The sequence below is a fragment of the Melospiza georgiana genome, chromosome 15 (genome assembly GCF_028018845.1).
Source record: "Melospiza georgiana isolate bMelGeo1 chromosome 15, bMelGeo1.pri, whole genome shotgun sequence".
In the NCBI taxonomy this organism is placed as follows: Eukaryota; Metazoa; Chordata; class Aves; order Passeriformes; family Passerellidae; genus Melospiza; species Melospiza georgiana.
Window position 1 is genome coordinate 8,667,799 of NC_080444.1, and position 25,552 is coordinate 8,693,350.

Genomic DNA, 25,552 nt, shown 5'->3' on the forward strand with positions numbered 1-25,552 from the left:
TTAATGCTACTGTCCACAATGTGGAAACTGAGTGATTCCCAGAATAATAGTTCTGTTTACTTTTCCTGAAGCAGTGACTGTGTGCTCCTTTTTCTGGTGAGATCCCCCTCCACAGCCAGTACTGTTTTACAGCCTTGCATGCTCTCAATTTGGACCACATGCTTGTGTGTGTCAGGAAGCATCCTTGTGATGAAGTAAATCAGGCAAATCATTCCAATTTAGCAATCCAGACAAATCAAATTAGGGCCTCGCAAAGGAGGCTTAGAAAAGATCTCACCAACCATAAGCAGTAAATCAGAGCTCAGCTCGTCCTGACTAAAATGTTACTAAAAGCAAGATCAAAATCATCACCTGGAAGACATATGGTGTGTGGTCTTTGTTTACTGCTCCCACCAACATTGTCAGTGCAATTACTACAGCAGAACCTGTTTTGTTTCTCACTTATATGTTTCTTCCTGTCTTTCTTCCTTTACAACACTTTTTCTAAAAGCTTTTGGGATCCAAAAGCAGGTCCTGGCAGTGAGCCTGCTCTCATGTGCAGGTGAGCTTCAGGTGCAGGCTCGGGGACTGTGAGAGGCTGGTGGGCAGCAAGTCCAGTGTGGGGATGCTGCAGGGATGAGCCTGAGCTGCCCCTGCTTCCACTGGGCTGCAGGGATGCAGAGCAGCTGAGCCTCAAACCCCTCTGTTCTCATGATGCTGAAAGAATAACAAAACAGCCCTTGAGACTCTGTGACTTGTTAGGATGATCTGGCACTCCTCTTGCCTCAGTAAGTCAGCTCCAGCTTTTATCCTACTTAACTATAAACCGTTAACTTCACAGGATATGCTTAACTTAAACTTTAAAGAGAAATGACTTAGTCCATTTTCTTGTTGTTTCTAGCTCCATGCAGCAGGGAGTTAAAAAATCGTTATTAGACTCTTGGTGTTTTGAAATGAGTGATAAAAAGATGGAAAATGGCATAAAACATTGATAGGATGGGGAAAATAGTAGGATGGGGAAATACTTTGAGAGAACGGAGGATAACAGTGAACTTGAAAAGAGAAAAGTACTTGAAAACCCTCAGATTGTAAACCAGCAAGGCTGCACTTATAAACTCTGATTCCTACCCAGGCTGGACAGACTCTGGGGTTTGTTTGCTCTCAGGACTGACTGATGGGAGCTGTGCCTGCAACTCATCTCCCACTGAAAGCAGAAACTGGCGTGGGAACCTCTCTCATTAGCCTCATGAACATTCCTGTAAATCCATCGCCTCATATTTCCGCTCTGACCCATTCTTCCTTCAGTGATCTTCTCATCTTTTCTTAATCTCTGCCCTCAACATATTCTCTGGCAGACATCTTGCTTCTGTTATGTTTGGGAATACTTTTTATGACTCATATTTATTATTTCAGCAAGCTGCTCTTAAAGGCTTTAGTGTGTTTATACGGCATTTGTTTAAGCTTTCATTTAATTTTTCAGACATTCTGTTATTTTCTTTATTTTCCTTCCAAACAGGAGTTGCATTTTAAAGAGAGGGATTTTTTAAGCAGCTTTCTTTTTTTTTTTTTTATGTTTCACTTTGCTGGGTTTTAAGAAGAGAAGGCAGCAGGGAACTTCAGAAATTTGGTCTGGTAGGCAGAATGTACTCATTGCCTTTTATTACTGTTTTTATTTCTCTTGCACAGCTCTCAGTCTTACCTACTGCCTGTTTTGAAAACTAAGCATCCCAGTACAAATGAGTATAGGAACATCACTACTCACAAGTGATATTTTTTGGATATTGATTTTTCCAGGTCAATCTTTAGTGAGAATATTATTTTATGTTTTTTTCTTAGGGATGGAGTCAAGGATGTGGTTTGGTTGTTTTGAACTTTTAAAAAGAACTGATCCTTTTTGCCCCCTCTCACCTATAAGCCAATTTTCCCCACTGCCATGAAAACACTCACATTTAGAACCTGTGATGTTTTTGTTTTAATTTTCCCTTGTGCAAAGCAAATGCATAAACAGGTACAACCAATTAATTACCCAACTCATAGTACAGGAAAGAATCAAGTCCCAGTAAAGCAGGAAAACAAATTTCCTATTGTTACAAGTTTAACTTCTTGTTGGAACAAATTAGGTATTAAAATAAGAGAGGAAATTAAAAGTGATAATGGAAATAGCCTGGGAGAAGGAGAATAGATTTAAGCCTGCTAGTGAAATCAGTGTTTGGCTCACTGAGTGGGACTCACTCTGTGCAGAAGGAACTCATTCTCTATGCTGTTCTTTTTCAGAGACAAATTCACTAATGATAGCTGCTACACCAGCTTTGTCTTAATAGCCAATTAATTAATCGTGGTTACATTTTTCTAAGGATATGTAGCAGAAACTGTGGAAAAAGAATATATATAGTCTTTCTGCCCTTAGAACCCACCAAATCTGTGACTCTTATGTTGCTCTCTACATATTTATAAACTAAGAAATATCCTTTATATTTTGGGAGTTGTTTTGGTAAGTGCTCTTTTTAGGCTCTGTGATTAAATAATTTTCTGCCTGGCATATTGCCCAAGGCAAATGGTTTTAAAATGTTGCATGAGAAGAAAATCTTCAAAGCTTTTCAGAGTGGTGTAGAGCCATTGCCAAAGCTGGGATGTCTGGAGCTGCCTTGAGAAACCCAGATTTGTATCTCTGTGTGTGAAGGTGTGTTAGCATCTGTCTGTGTCTGCTCACAGTCAAGCAGAGCAGTAGGTGCTGTGATTCACAGTGAAGGGTTTAACTCAGTCATCCACAGCCCACACCTGTACCTGGGAAAATGAAGACCATTTTTCATGGAAGTTGTAACTCTGTTGGCAGCACAAGCAACTGAGCAATCACATAAAATTGTATAATGTCCACTGCCCACAAGGTTATTTCACCCACCTTTGGAGGTGACATTGTTGTTAAAATCTCCCAGCTGAAAAAAAACCTCTTTAAAGTTATCAAAATACTTTATATGCAGGAAAAACTTTTCTCTACTTTCCTAGGGAACCAGCCCATTCTCTCCTTTGAAAGAGTGAAAAGGGAAAAAAAGGTTTTTCTACACATCAAAGCATAGACAATGCACCAGTGTAAGAAAATGGAATATTTGAATTAGTGCCTCAAGGATTTTTCTCCCCTAAAAATAATCTCCAAAACTTGAAGGAAACTTTCAACATTTGAGGATGGCAAGACAGATGTAACCCTGGAAATATCTGACTCTCCCAGACAGTATGGCTGGAATACTTTTGTTCCCTGTGATGCTACTGCAAGTGAGATTTTTGGCAATGCCAGCGTGCACACCATCAGTGCAATGTTTATTGCCCTTTACAGCTCCCTGGGAAGTCATTTTTAGTCCTACTCAGTTAAGGATGAGCAACATTGCAACTGCAGCACTCACATCTTACTGCTCCCAGCTTGATTGAACACGTCCCTGGAGCAGGATTTTAGTTTAGGTGAGCAACAGACATGATCATAAAAATATAAAATGACATGGAATTCTTTTATAATCATTAATGGGAGAAAACATCTGGGAAGCAGAGAGCAATAGAAAAGTGTCACATAAGGAAGTAGCACAGCAGTTGCCTCACCACTGCCAAGCAATTCAGGAGCATTTTTACATATAAAGCTTTTAAGCCAATCACTGAGATGCTTTAGCCAGGTAGAGAAATAAGTGTAAAATCTGGAACCAGGTGAAATTGCTTTAAGGTAATTTTCCTACTGGGATTTCAATGTTTTCTTAAAAATAAGCAGCTCATCCTCCAACAAGAGCCCATTTCTGAGGAGCTGGAAAATCCCTATACGAATAGTTTAGAAATACTTCAAAAATTTAACTGTAAAAAGTTCAGCTTACCACAATCTCATTATTGTTACATGATGATCTTTATAACAGCTTTAACATGGGAGGAAAACTCAGTCGCTGGCAAAATCATGACCCATTTGACCATCATCTTCAGATTTGTTGAAGCCATGATTTTTTTCCTCATCCTTTGAAAGAATGACATGCAATGAAGCATTGGGGTGACCAGCAGGTCTGATCCAAGGCTGAAACCTGCTCATGGATTCCTCTCTTTATACAAATGAGGAGTAGCAACTCACATCTTGGATCCATCACAGCAAGGCGTGATGGGCTGGTGTATCAGTAGGTGGGATTGATCCCTAGCACAATCTCTCCCAAAGATCTGGATTCTCCCACAGGATGAACCTTTATCTCTCCAGTCTCTAAGCAATAAAGGTGAGACAAACCCCTGTGTGCCAGCTCCTGCTGTTCCCTGGCTGCCCTGTCCCTGTGCCATGGCTGGGCTGGAGCCCTCGCAGCTCTCCAGAGCAGAGCATCCCAAATTCCCTGCCAGCCCTGCTACCAGCTGCTCAGGAGCTCTGGGAGCAGGGACAGTGATTTGGCCACTTGCCTGTGTTTAGTTAACAGTGACAGAGTGTTTTCCTTTCTTGCTCACTGAGCGTGGAAGACAAAATGAGTCCTGGTGCTCAAACTGGTGCGTGCTGTCAGTGGCAGCGCAGTGAGAGGGCTCCTGCTGCCCTGAGCTGCTGTTGGAAAGAAAGACCCATTGGGCCTTTCCATCCCAGTCATTGGGTCCTCTGCAGGGAGCTCAGAGCTCCTCTGACTTTGAGCTTGCCCTTACATACCACTTATCTCAGAGAATTTTCTCAGCACACTTACTTGTGGCCACATTTCTCTTCACAGAGAAAAGCAAGGCTCAACTTCCCAAGGATATTTTCTGTGAATCACAGTGAGGAACCTCAGAGAAAGAAGAAACAATTCTTATCTCATTTGCTGTGCCTGTGTTTGTGCAAAAGTGGAATGCAATATGGAGATTGTTTTCTCAGAGTGATGGTGTTTTTGTTTCCTTGGCCTATCCGGGCCAAGTGTGTGTGCAGACTGTGAGTCAGCAGAGTCTCAAGGTTTTGTTCAGTGGAGTTGAGTGTTTGTGCAGGTTCCGTTTAGATGTAGTGTAGTGTAGTATAGTATAGAATTATATACTATAATAAAGTAATTAATTAGCCTTCCAATTAATTACTTTATTATACTATATCAATGGAGTCCTCTTGGTCATTTGTCCCTTCATCAGGGTTGCCCTACTGTTTTATAAACTGATATAAAATGGCACAGCAACACAATCCCCCTTCTTCCTCCCCTCAGTAATGACTGGTACCAAAAGGGGTCCACCTTAGAGCACCAAAGATGAAGATATTTTTCAGACAGCTAAAATCCAATTCTTGTTGAGGAAAACAGACAGAAAAGGCTGTGATCACTACTGTGATATCATTCCAATCCAACATTTTTAAGCTTTGCATTTAATTAGTGCCAGCAAATGGCCAACCATTCAGCTGGTACCAGCACTGGGGTTTGGGAATAGTTAGGAGCTGGGAGGTTTGTGATGAGCAAGATGACTGCTTTCCAAAGAGTGCTGCTCATTATTTACGTTGGGAAGGGATATCTACTGGAAATACAAATGAGCATAATGAGGATGATTGCTTGGAATAGAATAATGGTGTTAGAGCAGCAGATGGGAGAATGGAGTCAGGTACGTTTATCCAAGGCACTGTAGGGAATCAATATCATATTAGTGAATGTAAATGAAGTAACACATTCTGGGGATCTCAAGTTTGACATCAAATAGGATGCAGATGGGCAGTGATTTAGTTTATCCCTCATTATGTTGTTAATTGTTGTTATTGTAGATAATTATGATGAACTTATCCTCACTGAGTCCAGGCAGACTATTCAGAGAATTGTGGATAAACAGTAATGGTATACAAACAATTTCATATTGCTTTAAAATGGTGCTAAGTACTGTAGAAACTATGTTTTTTTGGCATTCACATGATCAAAAATGGCAATTTTCTGGAATTTAATTCGTTGCAGGGAAATTGTGACCAGTGCAGCATGGAAACAGCTCATTACCCACTGGGTGTCATTTCATTCTCACTGTCCCAACTCCAGCATCTGAACTCATTTTAGAACAAAGAGATGTAATTATGCACTTTTTATATTCATATTTCTGCTCAAGAAGGTTCTACAGCATGACTTCTAGGTCTGCTCTTCTCAAAGAGAGGAGAATTTCCATAAAGTCAAGATTGCCCTGTGCCAGGACTCAGCAGCTGGAATCACATTTTTCCAAAGTGATTCGTTGCTGTTTATGTGCCATGGGAACTACAATTTCACCCACTCTGATGCTTGTGACCAGTTTTATTAGAAGCTCTCCTTGCTGGGCATTGAGAACTGTGGTAGTTGGCTCTTTGAGACCTGGAAAACATAAGGTTATTTTAATTACTAATATCATTTGCAGTGGCTTGCAATTAGGTCAACATTCACTTGCAGGATGGATTTAGGAGGAATCTTTTTCCTGATATGCATGTGCTGCTTGTAGCCAAAAGTCCTGTGAGAGAAGGCACTCATAGCACTTTTGAACATACAAATGTGTTTTTTAAGCAAGTTGAAGGTGCCAAATTTACCTCAGCCTAAGGGATAAATGAAGTTGTCATGAGCAAGCAATTACTGTGAATTTAAATACATTATTTTCTCCTGGTTGTTTGCCATCTGATTTTCAGGAAACACAGAGATTTCAAGCAGCTGAGCTGAGAAGAGCCACACAATTGAGGAAGAGCAGCTAATTCTTTTAGTGCAAGGAAACTATTTCATCTCAAATTGTATAGGAAATAGAAATCTTCCCCAGTGAAACTTGCAAGAAAGAGATCAAGAATGTAATATACATGGGAAAATGTCAGAGAGAAAAAGTATGGATGGCATGAGGAATGAGAAGCTTGGCCCAGCGGTAACTGTGCTTTGATAAATCTCTCACATCGGAGCTGCAGAATTACCTGAAAGGAGGCTGTGATGAGGTGGGGGATGGCCTTTTCTCCCAGGTGATTTCCAGCGTCATATCCCCACACAAGGAGAGAGCAAACGTTTGAATGTCATGAAGATGGATTTGGAGTAATGTGCTGCATCTTCATGAGCTTGATTTTACTGCTGACATGAGCAGATCCTAAACTCTTCTCCAACCACAAAACCATCAGAGTGTTATCTTGAAGTGCACAGTTTGCATTTAAAGAGAAGTTGTTGACAGGACACAGGAGACAGGCCCTCTCCTTGGCCACAATTGTGTATTCCCCACATTTGGCATGCACTTTTCACTAATACCTCTGTCCTCTTTACCCAGGGACTTGATAGTTTATCTTCTGAAAGCAGGTGTTTCAGCATAAACATTCAAATGAGCTAGGGAAAATCTGCAAGAAAAAAAAACAAACCACCTTTCACTTAATTGAGGAATCAAAAGCTGTGGCTTATTTGTGATGTGTGTTTGAAAACGTGCTGAGGTGATAGGAAAGAGAAGCGCCTCAAGCATCAAATGCCATCTTATGTTGAAAAGCTGCTATGCTAACCTTAAGACTTTAAATACTCTCATTTAAAAAAAAATTTAGACCAATATAATTTCTGTTCTAGGTTAATAAAATATTTTCAGAGACTTGGAATGGGGTGGTAGCTCTCTGGTGAATAACACTGATGTTCCTGCACAGGGATGCTCAGTAATGGTACCTGTCAGGCTGAAGGTGACTTTGGGGGAAAGGAGTAGAGGAGATGGAGGTGTTTTCCAGGCAATTCATTAGGTATGAAAAGAAAGACTGTATTCTGTTCAGGGTGAGAACTTTGGATAAGTCAAATCATCCTTTAATTTCAGTGTAGAGGGAGTTCACATGTACAGGAAACTTATTTCAAGTTTCAGATAGTAAAAAAATCAATAGAAGTAATAAAAAAGGCTGAGTGGATTCTGAAATTTCTTATGCTAGGGAATCTAAAACTTTGAAGAGTCAGGAATTGTGCTCAGTCTCAGTCCTTAACTATAAGGACTATGTTTGATTTCTGCATTTGCTTTCCCAAATAACACATCCATTACATTTAGATTTTAAAAACCATCCAGACACCTTTTAAAGGAATTGTTCCAAGGGGAAGTCAAAGTAAAGTATTTTTCCTGTTCTAATGTTTTTATTGATGGAAAACCACCTTCCAAAATTTATTCATTAGTTTTGGTCCCAGAGAACTTACATTTATCAAAAATATTAATAATTTCCCAGAAGGCATTATTGGTAGAGTCTGTAGATTTGTAAGAGCTAGAGCAGAAAAGAGCTAAAGTGCAAAAGAGTAGAAATGAAACAGGGAGGTGCAAACCTGTCCTTTCTGCTGCTTTTGACAGTTCCCATTTCAAAGTTCTTGGAAAGTTATTGCTGAAGATTAAACATATACCTGGACCTGCAAATGATGCTTCAAAAGCATGGTAACAATTCTAAAGGATTTTCAACCCTGCAACTAGAATTACTACCACCATCTTGTTGAGCTTCTTGAAGTATTTAATGTATCTACCAGTCAATAGGTATGAGATGAAATTCAAAGTCAGTGGTTTGATGGATTCCTAAACGCTCTATCCCCTTGGTGGAGGGATATACTCTCTCAGAGATGAGCTTCTGCAGTGAATATGAAGACATGAATTGCAGCTAGAAAGCTGAGGAGAATAAAGAGACACCAAAAAAAAAAAAAATCTTATTGTAAATCAGTCAGTGCAACTGCCATTGAAATCCTTGTAGTGATGCAAGGGATGTTATTTCCATGGCTTGTTGGAAGTCAGAAAATTTTTGGTCCTCAGTCAAATGATCCTGTTGTTTTCTGGGCTTCTTTGGAGAAGAATAATACCAACACAGGCACACTCTGCTTTGTCCTTGGGCTCCTATATTGGCCACATCTCTTGGTGTCTCCTGACAGAATCTAAAATCCCCCTTTGCTCTGCCATGCTGCAGCCTGGCCCTGCTCAGAGGACAAACCATGGCCATGTTTATTTTGACTCCATTTAGAAGGGTCCAAATTGCTTGGAAAGCAACAGAGTCACACTTGTGAAATGTCAAACTCTTGTATATGAACAGATTGGTTATTATATTATGCATGCTGGAGATTAAGAAGTCAAGGTCTGGATCATTTTGAAAATGAACTGAGGCATCTGTTCCTACCTCTAGAAACATTTAGCAACCTGCACCTGAGTGGGGAAATGTTTTAAACCAGCACTGGGCTTTAAATTCAGAGGCATGCCCACGGCTATAGCACAATATACCCAGAGCTCCAATAATTCTCTGATGTGCTGCCACTTAAGGAGCAGGAGAACATAAACCAATGTTTATGTGCTTGCTGGAGAATTAACTGTACAGCCTTGGCATAGACTGTGCATGTAGGCATTTCATTTAGTCTGGAAACAATAAGAATGCACTCAACTGTATTCAAAAGTGTCAGCAGCTGGCAAAGCTCTTTGGGAGGGTGCTCAGTGCATTTCAGAGCAAAGCAAAGTTACATGGCCAGGATCAGTGCAGGGCCTTCCTCAGCATCTTCACTCATCACCTTCCATGCCACTGGCCTTGTGCTTCTTTTCACTCCCAAACACATGGCCAGCCAGAGACACTGTAAGTACACACAAGGAAATCTGCCCCACAACTTTTCTTTTCTGTACAGGCTTGTGCATATTTCATGTGGTATCTAATTGGTAAATATTTATAAGCGTTTTGAATATTTGACATGATGGTTTATTTAACAATTTCATTTCAAATCTTGCATGAAATATTTCAGCTTTCCCCCCCCCCCCTCCTTTCTCTCAGCTTTGTTTTCTTTCTACAATAATTTTTACTTGGGGGAGTTTTCTGTTCATATTTACAGAATTGCCTCTCCAATTTTTTTCCTGCTGTCTCTTCTCAAAATGCTAATCTAAGCAATGCAATATTTCTCTCCTTGATATATGTGTATGTGTGATGTAGAATGAATACAAAGAGCCAAGAGCTCAAAGAAACATAAAAAGAGACTTTGTGCAATGTGCCTACAGCTTTCATTTGCACAGCAAATTTAATGCTACCCAGAAAGGCCAGATAGGTTCCTCATCTTAGTTTTTCTCATTTCACTTAACTTTTTTACTCAAACTCCATCCCTCTGACCTGAAAAAGCTCTTTTCTGAAAAAATCTGGTTGGTTTTGAACAGATGTGGAGACATGACAGAGTTCATTTAGAACATAATCAACAGATAATAATAGGGTACTCAGAGAAATTGCAGTGAATGACAAGTACCATCAGCCTTTTCAAAACAGCAAAATTAGACATTTTTAACTCCACATGCACAACACTGTTAGAAGAAGCAGGAAATTACTAATTTGGAATCCTTTTATTACATTCTAGTTTTTAAAAAATGATATTGTAACATTCTCAGGCATTATCCTGATCCCACTCTGCTCACTGCCTCTATTGGAAATAAAATTCTCTTCCATGTGTAATTTGAAACAGACTGGCTCTCTTGCCTACTGGGTTGTATCCCTCATCTTCCTCCCTGAGGCTTGACAGCACTCAGCCTGTCAGGATGAGGCCTCTCATCTCTCATGTGTGATCTGCAATTTTCATTACTGTAAAAATCCATCTGGTTTATGAAGCTCTTAATCCTCAGACTTCCACAATGTGGCACCTAACTGGGGAGCTTGGGAAGGTTTGGGTTATTGTCATTGCCTGTGTGTGCTTCTGCTGCCCTGCCAGGAGAGCTGAGCTGGGGTTTGTGTCCCCAGCCCTGAGTTTCCTGTTGTGGTACAAGTCTGACCCCACTGCCTGGCCAGGCTTGCAGCCAGGATGGTTCTCCACAAAGCTTATTTGGACAGCAGGGCCGTGAAGTGCCTGGTTTAGGGGTGGGACCCAGCTGGCAGGGCAGGGGTGAAGTGGAGTGGGGACTGTCCCTTTGCACCCCAAGGCACAGTGGCCATCTGCCCCTCTTTGCTCTGGCAGAGTCAGGGGAGGCCTCAGGGCTGTGATCTTCAGAAACCTTGGTGTAACCAGAACCACAGAGAATCACAGAATGCTCTGAGTGTGAAGGGACCCACACAGATATCAAAGTCCAGCTCCTGGCCCTGCACAGAGCAGTCCCAAGAATCCCATCATGGTCCTGAGGGTGTTGAGCTCATTGAGTTCTGCCAGGTTTGATGCTGTGACCACTGCCCTGGGGAGCCTTTTCCAGTCCCCAGTCACCCTCTGGGTGAAGAATATTTTTCTGATATCCAACTCAAACCTCTCATAACACAGCTTCAGGCCATTTCCCCAATTCTGTAACTGCTCACCAGTGCATGGAAGTATCTGGAAATGCATCCTTGCTCTTCTTCACCTCGTCCTCCCACCCCTGGCTAATCTCTGCCCTGGGGTGCAGCCTCCCATCCAATGTCCCAGCACTCCTTCCTGCAGGGAAAGCAGCACCTTGGATGCTTCCAAATGTGTGAAATACAGGCAAATGTGTGAAATAAACAGTGCTGGCATGAACACCAGTAGAGCTGGGACGCTGCCTGTAAATAAATCTTCTTGTCTTCCTTGGGATTTTTCCCGTGCGTCAGAACTCACAGTTCAGGATTTCAGGTGCAGGTACAGAATTTCTGCTTGCGTCACCAAAGCTGTGCATTGCAAGCCAGGATCAGGAGAGGCTTGGCTGTCAGACCTCTGTTAATCTCAGTTTTTAAGTAAAGAATGATGTGTGCTTGAGAGAAATACCTTGACATGAGTAGAGTCATTGAGCGTGTTCTCGCCATCAGGGTGATCAGGGTTTTCTATGATGACTGTGAGCATTAAGGAGCCCAGAACAAAGATGAAAAATGATTTTGTAAAAGGGATCATCAGAAGACACAGCAGGTTCAGTGATCTTTGAGACTTGTTTTAACAGATGAGCAGTCTCCTGAGAGATGTAATCTGCCTGCCTGCCTGGCTGCAGAATTCCTGTAGAGCAGTTTATTTTATTTTATTTTATTTTATTTTATTTTATTTTATTTTATTTTATTTTATTTTATTTTATTTTATTTTATTTTATTTTATTTTATTTTATTTTATTTTATTCTTTCTACAGCTTGTACCTTGGACAGGATGTATGGCTGCTTGCATCTACTTAAAAATCAGAGTAAAAAACTTTGACTGAGGAAATCATCCATAGTTCCTACAAATGTACAGAATCAGTGAAAACATTAAGGTTGGAGATGTGCATAAAGCTGGGTCTTTTTTCCAGCTGGGAACCTGCCATTTGCAGATGCTTTGGAAGCACCTTCCTAGTTGCTACTAAATATCTTTCCTTAAAGGAAGGAGAAGAGGGAAAATAATCTAATTTAATACAAACTAGTTGCTCAGATGATGTGGAAGTGGTGATGAGAATTGCCTAAAATGTGCTGGTTAATAAGCTTATGAAGTTTGCAAATAGTACATAGAGAATGGTATTAAAGCCCAGCAGAGTTCTCACCCTTGGTTTTTTTAAGCTGCTGAGCTAATTGAGCATCTCCATTACCTGTGGCAGCAAGGCATTTCCTTCCCACCCTACACATGTTTTCAGATCTATCCATATTTGCTGTCCTTAACTATTTCTGTATTTATTTTGAGGCTGATGTTTTTGTTTGGCCATCTATTCTCTCAGTGAAGAGGTAAGCTTTCAATTTATTAAAATTCATCTTGGTGTGGGGAAGATTAAAGCATGGAATTGATTTGAGAGGAGTGCTTTGAAGCCATAAAGTAAAATCTATCTTTCATTTACATTTCAGACTTTACCTCACCCTGTATTTGAAAACATTTACTCCACAAATCCTATCTATCTCCACAAAATGCTCTTGTACTAGATTTAGATGTAAATGGACCATCAGCTTTTGCCTGAGATATAAGAACATCTTAAATCTTGGTGCTCTAGCTTGGCACATTTATGGAAGTTTTGGTGCCCCAGCTTCTGCAATGAGGCATTCACCCAGATAAAGATCTGCTGGTTGTGCTCTTTATGTCTCCACTTAATGAAGATTTGAAGTTCTTGCTCCCCTCCATTAACAACACAATTAGAACACCTGGTCTGACTACAGCACTAAAGGACAAAGAGAGAAACTCAGATCTAAAGTTTTTTGATACATAAGAGGATGTAAACATACAAGTTTCACCTTGCATGAGGTGTCTGCAGTAAAATCCCTGCTATTCCCCAGCTGTCTTCAGCCCCTTCTCCTAAATCAGATCAGAAATGGCTCCTTCCCCTTCCTGGGAGAATGCCCCACTTGCAGCCCTGAGGGGCTGATTATTATTCTGTGATTATTATTCTGTGATTGTTCAATTATTCTGTGCTCTTCCCAGCTCTTCCATGCATGAAAAGTGAAGCTGGGACATGCTCATGGTAGAAGTAACCTCAAACCCATGACAAAGTCATTAAACCAACTGATTTTAAAAATTCATTAGCATCTCAATTCTGAAGGGGAAAAATTGACCAAAGAAGTTAAGCCACCTCTAATTAAGTATTTTAGACAGTGCTGTTCCAACTAATTAATGAATGTTTGTACAGTGCTTTGAGATCTTTGTGTAACAAGGAAGGCTAATATGTTGCTATGTGTAAATGATAGAATAGATAATTTAGAAAATACAGAAGCACAAAGCCAGGTTACCCTTATCACTTCATCAAAGCCAAGTTTAACTATCTTCTTCTTTTGGTGGCTGGCTTAATTAGATAAGGTTCTGAATTTAATTAACTCATCAAACCTAATTTGAAAAGACCTCTCAAATCAGTTAGAGCTTTTCTTGTGCTTATTATTCCTATTTGTTGCATGGAGCCTTTAATATCACCATTTTGTTATGATATGAATCGTGGCCTTAATTGTGTTCTAATTTACAACATTTACTCAGATGGTGGCACTCTCCTTGTTTTTTAAGTGTCAGCATGTGAAAATCAATCACAATTTAATTTAGGGCAGGGAAATTGCTCTTCTAGTCCTCTGTCAAGTCAGGTACAGGTTGTCTCTTTCCCCACAAGTGTAATTTGGGTTCTCAAAGTGAAATTATTTCACAGGAAATCATGTTGAGTTTCTGAAGTTCCATTTCTTGGTGAGGTGGTGTGACAATTTTCATCTGGATGCTCCTTCAGGAATGTTTAACTAAATTCTAAGGTTTGAGGCTGAAGTTGGTTTTACAACTCTATAATTCATTTGAACACATCTGTGTGTGATTCTCCAGCTTGTTGTGTCAGTCTGAAACTTTTCGAAAGTTGTGAAAGAAAGAATTACTAGGAAAGAATCTAAACTGAAAAATTTGCTGTATATTTTACCCAGTTAGCAGGACCCTTTTCTTGGCCATATTTTTACATTCCTAGAGATACGCCACACAGAGAGCAGACATCAACTGATTGCTTAAAATCAAAATTTCCCTAGAAATTATTTACTTGTTCTGTAAAACTTGTTCTATTATCATGCAAACTATGCTGCTGATAGAAACATTGCTAATTAAGTCTGGAGGAGTTCCTGTACTTTTGTACATGCTGTGTAAATCAAATGTTTTCTTACTCTTCCAGGCAGCAGTTTTGCAGAAGTAACCTTGCTCACAATTGCTCTCTCTTCCTTTTTTTCATTTGCTGTTTGCAGCCCAGCTTTCCAGCACACAATTAAATACATTTTCTTTCTGTTTTTCCTCAGAATGACTATAGGAAGTTATCTATGCAATGCAAGGACTTTGTTGTGGGGGTGCTGGACCTGTGCAGAGACACTGAAGAGGTGGAGGCTATTCTGAATGGAGATGTGAACATCCACCTGTGCCCTGAGCACCACCGGCCGAGTCTGAGCAGGATTAAACTTGCTATTAAATACGAGGTCAAAAAGGTAAGCTCTTCCTTTGGGTCCCATATGTCTTCACATTTAATTATGCTTCCTTGATGCCTCCTGAAAAATAAACAAAAGATAGATTTCACTGGGACCAGGACTGTCCCTAGAATTTTAGCAACTTGTGGCTCGATTTGTATTTTCTCATTGCTTTAATATGGAGAAGGTTATCTGCAAAATGAAAAAGAAATTCTTCTAGAAGTATTTGAAACAACTAGCCAGCCTTACAGAAGTGTGTTGTGTGAATGGAAAATGTTATTCTGGCAAATTCTAGGCCTGGGTGGTCCCAATTAATTGCTCCTACAATATGCTTTGATGGAAACTGGGCTCCTGCTACAGGACTCGAAGAGCATTCCAAATTTTTGAGCTAACATCTGCTCTCTCATTCCCCTCCCAAGCCCACCACCTGCTCCATTTTGCCTCTTGACTCTGCTGGCTGGAGAAGGTCTTTTCCTGTTATGAAAGCCATTAATTAAAGAGAATCTTAAAACATATTTGAAATTAAATGCTTTCATGCAGGAGCACGTAGCATGGAGTCAAATATTCTCTCCTCGGATGTTGTGTCTCTGCTTTGTTCCATCACCAAGACCAAGCTGAACATCTCAGTTCACTCTCAGTTCAACAAGCTGGGTCAAGCTTAGTTATTGAAATTATTGTTGCTTTGGTAACAGGAGGCCAAACTTGCTCTGGTTCTCCTTCAGAAAATGAACTAATCTAAAAGACACAGATAGTGCCTCATCATGGAACAGTGCCCAGTGATCCATGACCTGAGAATCATCAGTCACAGAATCACAGAACATTCTGAGCTGCAAGGGACCTTGTGCCTTTTCAATGTGTGAATTCTGTGCTACTTTGCTCCTGTGCTACTTATCCTCCTAAAAATTTGTGTCATCCTTTTGCTACCAAGACCACGAGCTGGAGCTGCTGTGCTGCTCTGGGCACTTCCACCCTGGCTTACCTGGCTCCAGAGGGACATTCCCCCGTTTCTTACCCTGTCTGTATGTAGCTTTTCACAATGCATGAACACTGACCTAAAGCACCAGTGGGGGTCATGTACAGTGGATCTTTTAATGAATAAATATCTTCCTATGCCCAGGAAAGCTGAGCATCCTTTGTGGATCGCAGCAACTTGTTGCACACTGGTAACAACAGTTAAACTAATTGCAGGATTCTCAGGATGGCTCTCAGGTCAGCACTTTTCAGCACATTCCTTTCAGCAGCTGGTGTGTGTCTATGTGTAAGATGAGTGTTTAACTGCTGACTCCAAAACAAGGCAGTTCAGTCTGTGGGAGACACAGACACACTCAGATAAATGGGTTTGGCTTTGGCAGTGACGTGATAATGGACTGATACTGGTCACACTTGCTGAACAAAGACATTGTGTTATGGTGACACAGTAATTAATTCCTGAAAAGGCAATGCACTTCAGGTGCAAGCTTTTTATTCAGTTATTCAGAGAGATATTTAGGTTTATGTGTACAAATCCTGTGCTTTGAAATCCATTTCCATTTTAAGGAAATCCTATAACAGAGATGGGTCAGAGGGAGGGTGAAGTATTACACATATTTAATGAACAGATTCTTGGACAGATTCTGTAAATTTCAAGTCACTTTTCCAAAGCTAACGACTCATCATGACTAGACCTTGTCCAGGTCTGGGCTCCTCAGTACAAGAGAGATGTGCAGCTCCTGTGATGGGCCCAGCAGAAAACAAGGATAATTAAGGCACTGGAGCACCTTTCTTATGAGGAAAGGCTGAGGGAGCTGGACCTGCTCACACCTGAGAGGATTCCCCATCAGTGTCTGGCAGTGCCTGCAGGGAGCGTCCAGAGGATGGACCAGGCTCCGCTCAGTGCTCCAGCTAGCAGGACAAGAGACATCAGACAGGAACTGATGCCCAGGAAGTTCCACCTGGATGTGAGGAAGAATTTCTTCACTGTTCATGTGACCAAGCACTGGAGGAGATCACCCAGAGAGTGTGGTGTCTCCTCACTGGGGATATTCAAGAACTGTCCCAGCATAATCCTGTGCCATGTGCTCTGAGATGACCCTGCCTGGGCAGGAGTTTTATACAAAACAGCTTCAGGGACTTCAGAATGGTCTGACAAAGAAAAAAAAAAGAAAGAGGGGTTAGTGGTTATGAGTTTTATGAGTTATTTTTTCATTAAGTTCATATCCAGACTAAATATTTGCACTCGCATGGAAAATTTTAAGAAATATTTGATGTTTAAAAAATCTATTTCTACCATTAGCTTCTTAATTCCCATTTCCATATTAATACTTAGTGCTTACAATAGGCTTTCTTTGATGAAAAATTGCAGAGAACCATGAAATGCATTGAAAATTATTATTTAATATCCATTATTTTACTTTTACAGCTGCTGATGCAGCCTGTATTTCATCACATTTTTATTTCTAGAGTCTGGGAAAGATGTCAAGGACTCCCACCCTCAGACAGAAGAGCAATTGCATCTGCAGAGTTTCATCAGGCGTTTGCAAAATCTTTTAAAATCTTCCTAGATCTTCCAAATTTCTTTGTTACTTCATTGTCCTCGCACAGTGCAGTTACTGCAATTATGGTGTCTAGGGAAAATCTTGTGTTCACTCAGAGCTGAAGCCTTCTTACCTCCTCTGCTCAGTAAACCTGCAGCTGGTACCTACAGCAGGTTTTTTTCCATATTAATGGAAATGTCTCTGCATTTTTCCTTCTGTGTTTCCAATCAAAGTCCCCTGTTACCTCGTTCATTTTCAACTTCAAAACAGCAATTCTCTGGTCAAGTGAAAGGACATGGTTTTATTGATCCTTATCTTTATTCCTAATTCACAAAGTTTGAGATGAACCTTGTAAAGTCATTCAAGAAATCATCAACAATTACAGGCTCCATTTGTTGGTCTCTTTTTTCCTTTTCTTTTCTTCTGCAAAACATCCTATTAACACATATGAGAGAATGGTGAAAAGCTTAAGGCTCTAATTCAAGGACTTTCTATAATAGAAAGTTATTTGAAGAATTAAGAAACTCTGCTTTTACATATTTTGCAGCAAGGAGAAATCCAAAATTACAGTAGTTTATAAAGTCTTTATAAAAATGGTGTATTGCTGTTATTCTTCACACTTTTTGAAGGAACTAAATAATCACTCTGTACTCCAAGATTTTTTGGAAAAAATCACTCAAATATCCTCTGACCAAGTTTTTCAGAGGCATTTGTCCATTTAGATCATTCTTAATGATTCCTTGAAATTTATCAAAATGGAGACAGCTTTTCAAGAGAAAAACAACCAATTTTCAAACACTTAGGCATGAACTGAACTTTTTGCCCATGCTATGGGATTGTTGCAAATGTACCATTGTCTCCCCTGGTTTGCTTAGCGATGCTTTTAGAGATTTCTTTCTCTTCCATCTCTGCAGGGTCTGGGGCATAGGGAGGAGGAGGGTGGGGAGCAGGAGGAGCAGCCAAGCACCCTGGTGATGCTGCAGCCAGACTGCCCAGGTGCTCACCTGGACACTGGAGCAGAGGCTGGGAGCTCTCACAGTGGCACCAAGCTCTGGGGGGGTCCAGCAGCTGCTCACAGAAGTGGCAAAATAAAAAGCAGCATTAAGGTGGGACAGGTGGTTTGGGTGGATTTTAACCAATAGTAGCTTGAGTTGCTAAGTTCCGATCCCAAGCACCATGAGCTCTGTGGCCATGGATATCCTCAGCTGCTGCTCATGCAGGTTTACAACGTCTGAAAGCTTACTGTGCTCTTGATTGGAAATTTTACAGTAATGGTTTTTTTCTTTTCTTGAAACCGTCAAACAAATTTGTTTTCACTCAGGTACTTGAAATGTAAGGGTAGCACACATTTTTCCTCTGTGTGAACTCATTTCTAATTAAGCCAGAATATGATTCCTGCTTTTGAGAGGCAGAGGTCCAGAGGTTGGAACTACCCTTGGACAGCCAACGATGAGAAAATTAAAGTTTTGATGTCTTACAACAAAACCATTCTGCTGCTGTATATCAGCTGCACAGATGCACATATTTTATGTTCTCATTTTAGTCTGTACCAGTATGATCCTTTCTTGTCTCTCTTTAATGTTGGCAGGGGACTTGTATCAACATTTACCTTTAGGTATAAAGCTGTGGCTTCTCTGTAGGTGTACAGCTATTGCTCCTCTGTAGGAGGAGACATTAATTTCCCTTCTTTCCCAGTGGCAAAGTTATCATTGCTCTTTTCTTTTAATTGCAAATGTTGAGTGCCCACCTCTGTCTTCTCAGCAGCTCCGTCCATAACCACCACAAAGCCAGAGCACCTTTCTCTTTCACGAGTTTTAATTGAATTAACAGTAAGACACACAAATTGGGTTGGGGAAAAAAAAATAAGAATTAAACAGAACACCAGATGGCTGTGTAAATCCTATTTAAGAGAGAGCTGGAACAGGAACTTTTTTCATAACTATATTATTAATAATTAACATATGGAGGATGCTCTGAGCAGAATACTCACGGCTGCATTAGATTATAACTTTTCACTGTGTTGGTCTCATGGTTCAGATCCTTGAGGGCATGAGGAGTCCCAGCTTTCATTAACTGCTGCAGCAGCCTGGATGGGAGCAGGAGAAGGCCAGGAGAGCCAGCCCTGCCTGTGCTGAAGGGCTTTGCCCCCCAAATGTGCAGTAACAGACACTGCCCCAAAGATGCTCCACTAGAGCATCCTCAGGAAGGGTACCTGGGACAGCCTGGGTTTTGCCCAAGAAACACAGGAAAATAAGGTGGGAACAGAGGGCAGGAGAGACCCAGAAGTGACCAGAAGTTCTGGCAGCAGGAGAGCAAGGAATGTCTCTGTGCCACATGCCATGGTGGGTGAGATCTCTCTGCTCTCAGTTATCCTGCAGGATTCTGGGCACAGCCACACCTGCACACCCGCCTGAACACCCATGGAAAACTACATTTGGGTAACCCAGATGAATGATTCACACCCACAACTTCAGTTTAGGAATTTCTCACAGGACAGGCATTGACCTTTCCGTGCTCCAGTGACTCAGATATGGCTTTGAACAGGACAGGGTTATGGTTTACCATCTGAGGAGAAGCCTCAAGGAAAGAACTTCTCAATCAAAAGGGCTTTCAGAAAGTTGTATTTTTGTTTCTGCAAGCCCTCATTAATTTTTTCCCTCACTTTTTAGTTTCAAGAATATGTAACTGAGGTCTTGTGAAGTCATTGATGGCCTGGACAGTAGTGGTGGGAAGAAGAGTATCTCTTGCTTCTGTCAGGGGAGAGCCAGTGAATGCTGTAAAATGTAATTTAATATCAGTGGAAGCACTGTGGTCATTCTGGACTCTAAAGCTTATCCATGTAATTTTTCTTTTTTACATTTTTAATTGCATGTTGCAGATGTTTTGACAGAGATTGGAAAGGGAAGGAGTTACTTCCCTTCCCCACAAAATGCATTTCTATATCTGAGTATTTCATTAGCAAGGTTCCTTCCTCCCACTAAAATCTGTGACTCTGATTATTTCCTTTTTCCCAGATATTTTAATTTCTTTTCTTTTCCTTGACGAATCTCATTTTGTTATTTCCTGCACATACATCCATCCTCTTAAGGTTTCAATGAATCATTTCTCCATCCTGAATACTGTCTGCAATATTCCCAGTTCACTGTAATATGCAGACTTAATTATTTTCATTTGCAAAATGTCACAGAGTCTTAAATGTCCATCAAGATACAGACAAGTGAGCACAAGAACACATCAAAATCATTGTATGGATGTACATCACTGATGAAAGGGCTCTAAATTACCTTTATTAATAATTAATAATAAAATTCCCATAGAAAAGGGCAATTAATATGGTTTGCTACAAACCTGACCTTAGCTGACTCCAATTTTGACTTTGCCTAAATCCCCATAGACAATGTTTTAAATCTCTCCTTCTGTGCCCTCTGTGGCTGTTTTTTAGACACCAAAGGGACATTGTTGTTTGGTAGATTTTATTGTGGCATGTTTTCAGATGAATAATTCAATGCTAAAAATTTTCAAGTGGTTTTGATTTTGCACAGATATGAAAATCCTGGAATGTTAAAGGCTGGGACTTGCAATTCAGTCTCTTGTTTTCAGATAAATAATTCAGTGATAGATTTATTCATATATGTAAAAAGAGGAGAAATCAGACAGTAACAATAAACCTCTTCAGAAAACATGCAGCCCACTAGAAGAAGAAACTGAAGTTTTCCAAAGAGCCAGCCACCTTATTCCCTACCCTAGAGGAGAATGCTGAGCCCAAAAAAGCTCAATATTTATCTCAGAAAAGTCAAATTTTAAAAAAACTTAAAGGCAAAGCAAGGTTTAAACTGAACCAATCAATGCATTTGTGTAAACTCCACATTTTCTAGTTACACACATCACACATATCAGACTTGCCTTTTCATTTCATATGGTCTAAAATTAACAGGAGAACAACAAAAGTCCCTTCTGCTATTAGCATTAATTTTGCCTTTCCAGTCAGTGCTGAAGAGCAATAATGTCAATGGGCAAAGATATTGGATTTCAATAAAACTGGGGAATGTGTGAGTATCCTGGGTTTTGGTGTGAGTGTTTGCCCTCTACCAAATGGACCTAATAACAAAGATATTTTGGTTCAGAAGGAATCAATGTGAAAAGTTTTGTAAAGGTGCAGTTTATTACTAAAACTGTTCTAAATACTTGTGGGTTTATGCCCTACTTGTAACTCAGAGGCTGAAGCTGCACAATTAGTTGGGCTTTTTCTCCTGATAATCCCGGCTCATCTGGGCCTTGCTTACAAACACAAACCTTTCCCTTTGCTGCAGGTTGAAAAACACTGAAGCTCAACTCCAGACAGCAGGTCTGAATATTCACCAAGCCTGCCACAGAGCTCATCTGCAGGATGAGCAAGAGCCTCATGAATATTTGTGTGATGCCATTGGACAGTGAGATGAGCCCCAGGGGCAGAGGGAAGGCTGCAGCGATGCTCCGGGCAGGGACATTTCCCTGTTCCCTGGGTGTCTGCAGCAATTCCTCCCAGGACCTTTTGTCACGCACTGTTTCCCTTCATGCTGTTGTTAGATCCCATTGAAATGAGGCTTGATCAGCTGAATTTTCTCTCACCCATGAAAATCTTTTTTTTGCATCTGGACAAAGGAATCTGGACCTGTTTTTGCTCTCTCTTGTAAGGTTAGTCTGGTGCAAAGTGTTTTTAAAACAGGGCCCGTGGCCATGGATAGAATTTAACTACAATTAGAGCAGATCTTTTTTTGTGAAAAGGTCCCAGTGTCACAGCATGGGTCTTTGGAATGGAACTTTACTTGTTATTTCTAATTCATTAGCAGTAGGGCATGTACTTTTTATTTCTTTCTTAAACTTTCTGCAGTTTTATTTTCCTCTCTTGAAGCCACAACAGCAAAGAGTGAACCAAGTTCCAGCCTTATTTACCCCTTGACAATTTCAGCTGCCAGAATTTAATAGCACATGCATTTGCTAAAGGCAATTTTTTTTTCACACTCCAGAGCATGAAATAAATACAAAATATATTAAATATCCCACCTGCTTCTGCTAAGGTCTCAGAATAGCTTGTGCAAAACAAAGGGCTCTTTGTTCACTGGGAAGTTCACAGAGCAGAGATAAGAGAAGGTTTCTGCCTGTGCTGGTCTTTCCCTGCACTGGGTGTTTTCCAGGAAACTTCAATAACTCCCTCTGAGCTCTCTCATCTTCTGCTCTGCATCAAGTGAAAAAAAAACCTGTAACGGGTCTTTTACTGGATAACAAAAATGTTTTTGCACATTTTTGACGTTTTGTACTGCCCTCCCAAAAAGGTATGTTTCAGCTCAAGAAAAGTATTTTCTTCAGTGTAAATGCAGACCCTTTACTTAGGCTTCAAGTCTTAAAAAGGCCTAAAATATCAAGGGAATCTTCAAAAGGGAGAAGTGTTATAAAAGCAAAGAAACTTTTTTTTGTTTGTTTTAATACATTCAGTGATTTTTTTCCCCCTCTTATTAGCATGTGGGGATATATTTACCTCTTAGTTTATCTGATCCTCTTTGGTGAAATGGCAGGGTATTTGTGACCCTTCCTAGGAAGAGCAGCAATATCCTGCTTTGACCTTCCCCTGAGTTTTTCCCAGCCCTGCCAATGTTTGCTGATACTCCCACAGTGTCCAGCGCCCTGCTGAGAAAGGATGATTTCATTGCTCCTTCGGTGAAGGCTTTGCTGGGAGGAGCACAGCCCTGCCTGTGCAGCAAGCTCAGCTTTCCCTCTCTCCCCTCCTCCCCTCTGGTTTTGCTCAGGAACAGCAAAGCTGCCAAGGAAAGCTCAGCTCCCCTTCCAGCCCAGCCCTGCCTTTGGTCCTGCTGGGAGCACGGGCACGGCAAGCTCAGCTCAGGCTGGTTTGTCTGGGAGCTGTCAGGAGATCTTGGTGATTATTCTGATGTGCTTTGAACTTTCCAGAGCGCACAGTGTGTGTGGTCTAGATCCCACCTGGTTTTTCCAATGTGTGTGATCCAGATCCCACCTGGTTTTTCCAATGTGTGTGATCCAGATCCCACCTGGTTTTTCCAATGTGTGTGGTCCAGATCCCACCTGGCTTTTCCAATGTGTGTGATCCAGATCCCACCTGGTTTTTCCAGTGTGTGTGATCCAGATCCCAACCTGGTTTTTCCAGTGTGTGTGGTCCAGATCCCACCTGGTTTTTCCAATGCGTGGATCCCTGCAGGAGCACCGCTCCTCTGCTCCTGACAGCACAGAACCCCAGAATGGTTTGGGTTGGAAAGGGACCTTAAGGATCACCCAGGTTCAACCCTCCTGCCATGTTCAGGGCCGGCAAAATGGGAAAAGCCATGTGTGCAACCCATTTGATGCCCCCTTCTTTTCCAGTTGTAATTCAGGGGCACAAGGTGCCAATCGAAACCCTTTGGATGGCTCATTTGAGTCAGCATTTTCCCTAACACATTTCTGGCATTTGAAGCATTGCACACCCAGCCCAGGGTTCCTGTGAGCAGGTGCTGCTGCCTAAAATGTGTTAATAAATGAAGGTTTGCAGAAGCAAAGAGCTACATCAAAAGATAAATGCTCAATAATGAACCCAGAAAGGTTGCTCCAAGGACATGAATGCAGATACATGATGGAAAGAGAAATTGCTCATCCCTGCCCCTGCCAGCGTCTCTTGACATCCCCAATGTTCTCCTGCAAGTCTATTTATGCAGCTCCTTTTTAGCTCACACTCAGTGATTAAACACACTGAAGTTTGCCATGAGGCTGACGGGGAAGGCACAGGCTGAGAGGACACGACAGGAGCACCTCAGGACTTTGCAGCCCCAGGTTCATGGTGTTGGTTCTGATCTGCAGGGTTTTATCTGCTTTCACTGCTCCACTGATGAGTTTTGCCTTCCTGCCACAGCCCCCGGCTATTCAGTGTAGGGTGCATTAGCAAAGGGAGATGATCCTGTGGGAGTGGTTCATTCTTTTGCCTCAGTGGTAGATTTCTGTAATTTTAAGGGAAATGGAATTATTTCAGTAATAAAAGAGATACTGGTTTCTTTCTGCACCATTAATTCCAATCATCTGAGGCTGACCTCTGTCTCTTAGCTCTCTTGCCATGTTTCCTTATTTCTGCTGACACCATTTTTCTCTCCAAGATAAGACTGCCTCTCCTCTCCTCTCCTCTCCTCTCCTCTCCTCTCCTCTCCTCTCCTCTCCTCTCCTCTCCTCTCCTCTCCTCTCCTCTCCTCTCCTCTCCTCTCCTCTCCTCTCCTCTCCTCTCCTCTCCTCTCCTCTCCTCTCCTCTCCTCTCCTCTCCTCTCCTCTCCTCTCCTCTCCTCTCCTCTCCTCTCCTCTCCTCTCCTCTCCTCTCCTCTCCTCTCCTCTCCTCTCCTCTAATATAAAGGTATTTTATCTTGGAGTGAAACTCCTGCTTTTTTGAGACACTATGCTAAGGAAAACCTCTCATTCTGTCATAAGAGCTCAGAAGTGTTTCCCCACAATGCATATAATGTTAAGCTACCAGAGAGAGCTGTCACACATCAAATTAAATAGAAATGTGGAAAAGTGATCACTCATTGTGGTATCCACAGTGGTCTCTGAAAAACCTTCTTTATTCCTATATGTAAAACTCTTCCTTTGGGTCCTTTCAATTCCCACTGAACTCTTCGAGAAACTTTTCCCATATTCCAGATAAATATTCATGTCTCTTATTTAATCCCCTGTAGCACAGGGCAGGGATTTTGGAGGTGTCAATACTTACCTGAGTCTTCCACTGCCTCTCAAAAATTCTGCTTTGGTGCCTTCATTATTTGAGCTGATTGCTGTGTGATTTTATTATGGGTTTTTTAAAGCCTATTTTAACTTAAAAAAGCTGTGTGAGGGATAGGCTGGAGGGAAGAACTATTTCCTTCCTATATCAAGAGGTATGCACAGGAAAATCCACTGCCATCTAGTGGGATCCAGGGCCCTGGGGCCAGCAAAGCTCCCCCTGTGGTTTCTGAAGGCAGAAGCACTGCAAAACATTTTGCTTGAGCCCACAGATCCTGATGCATTACCTTCCTGACTCTGCCCAGGAGATAAAGCACTCAATGCTTTTAAGTGGCTGGTTTTGGAGCCAGGCAATCCCCTGCACTGCCAGTGCTTCCATTTCAATCAGAGATTTCCTGCCCTTCTGCACAGCCCTGGTCACACTGCTCTTTCTTGTCTGCAGCTCGGGAGCACCCACGGTTTGTCCCTGAAAGCCTCCTCACCTCATTTTCCAGCTCTGAGGAAAGGAAAAAGAGCATTTAATGGGAACATTGAAAAAGCACTGCAGCATTCAGGCCTCTGAAATTCAATATCACACATCACCATTTGTCATTATGCTTTGAAGCATTCTGCCTTGAAGCTTTTGTCTCAAGCTTCTTCTCCATGCCTAAGTGCCTAACCAAAGCATTTTTAGTGT

General features: G+C 41.4%; 1 protein-coding gene across 1 annotated transcript in view; it reads left to right on the forward strand.

Moving 5' to 3' along the window:
- Window positions 1-25,552, forward strand: part of TRPC7 (transient receptor potential cation channel subfamily C member 7) — a 71,674-nt gene that overhangs the window by 12,776 nt on the left and 33,346 nt on the right. The window contains exon 3 of the mRNA XM_058034745.1: window positions 14,459-14,641. Within this exon, the coding sequence (XP_057890728.1) occupies window positions 14,459-14,641 (183 nt within the window). The remainder of the gene's footprint in view (window positions 1-14,458; window positions 14,642-25,552) is intronic.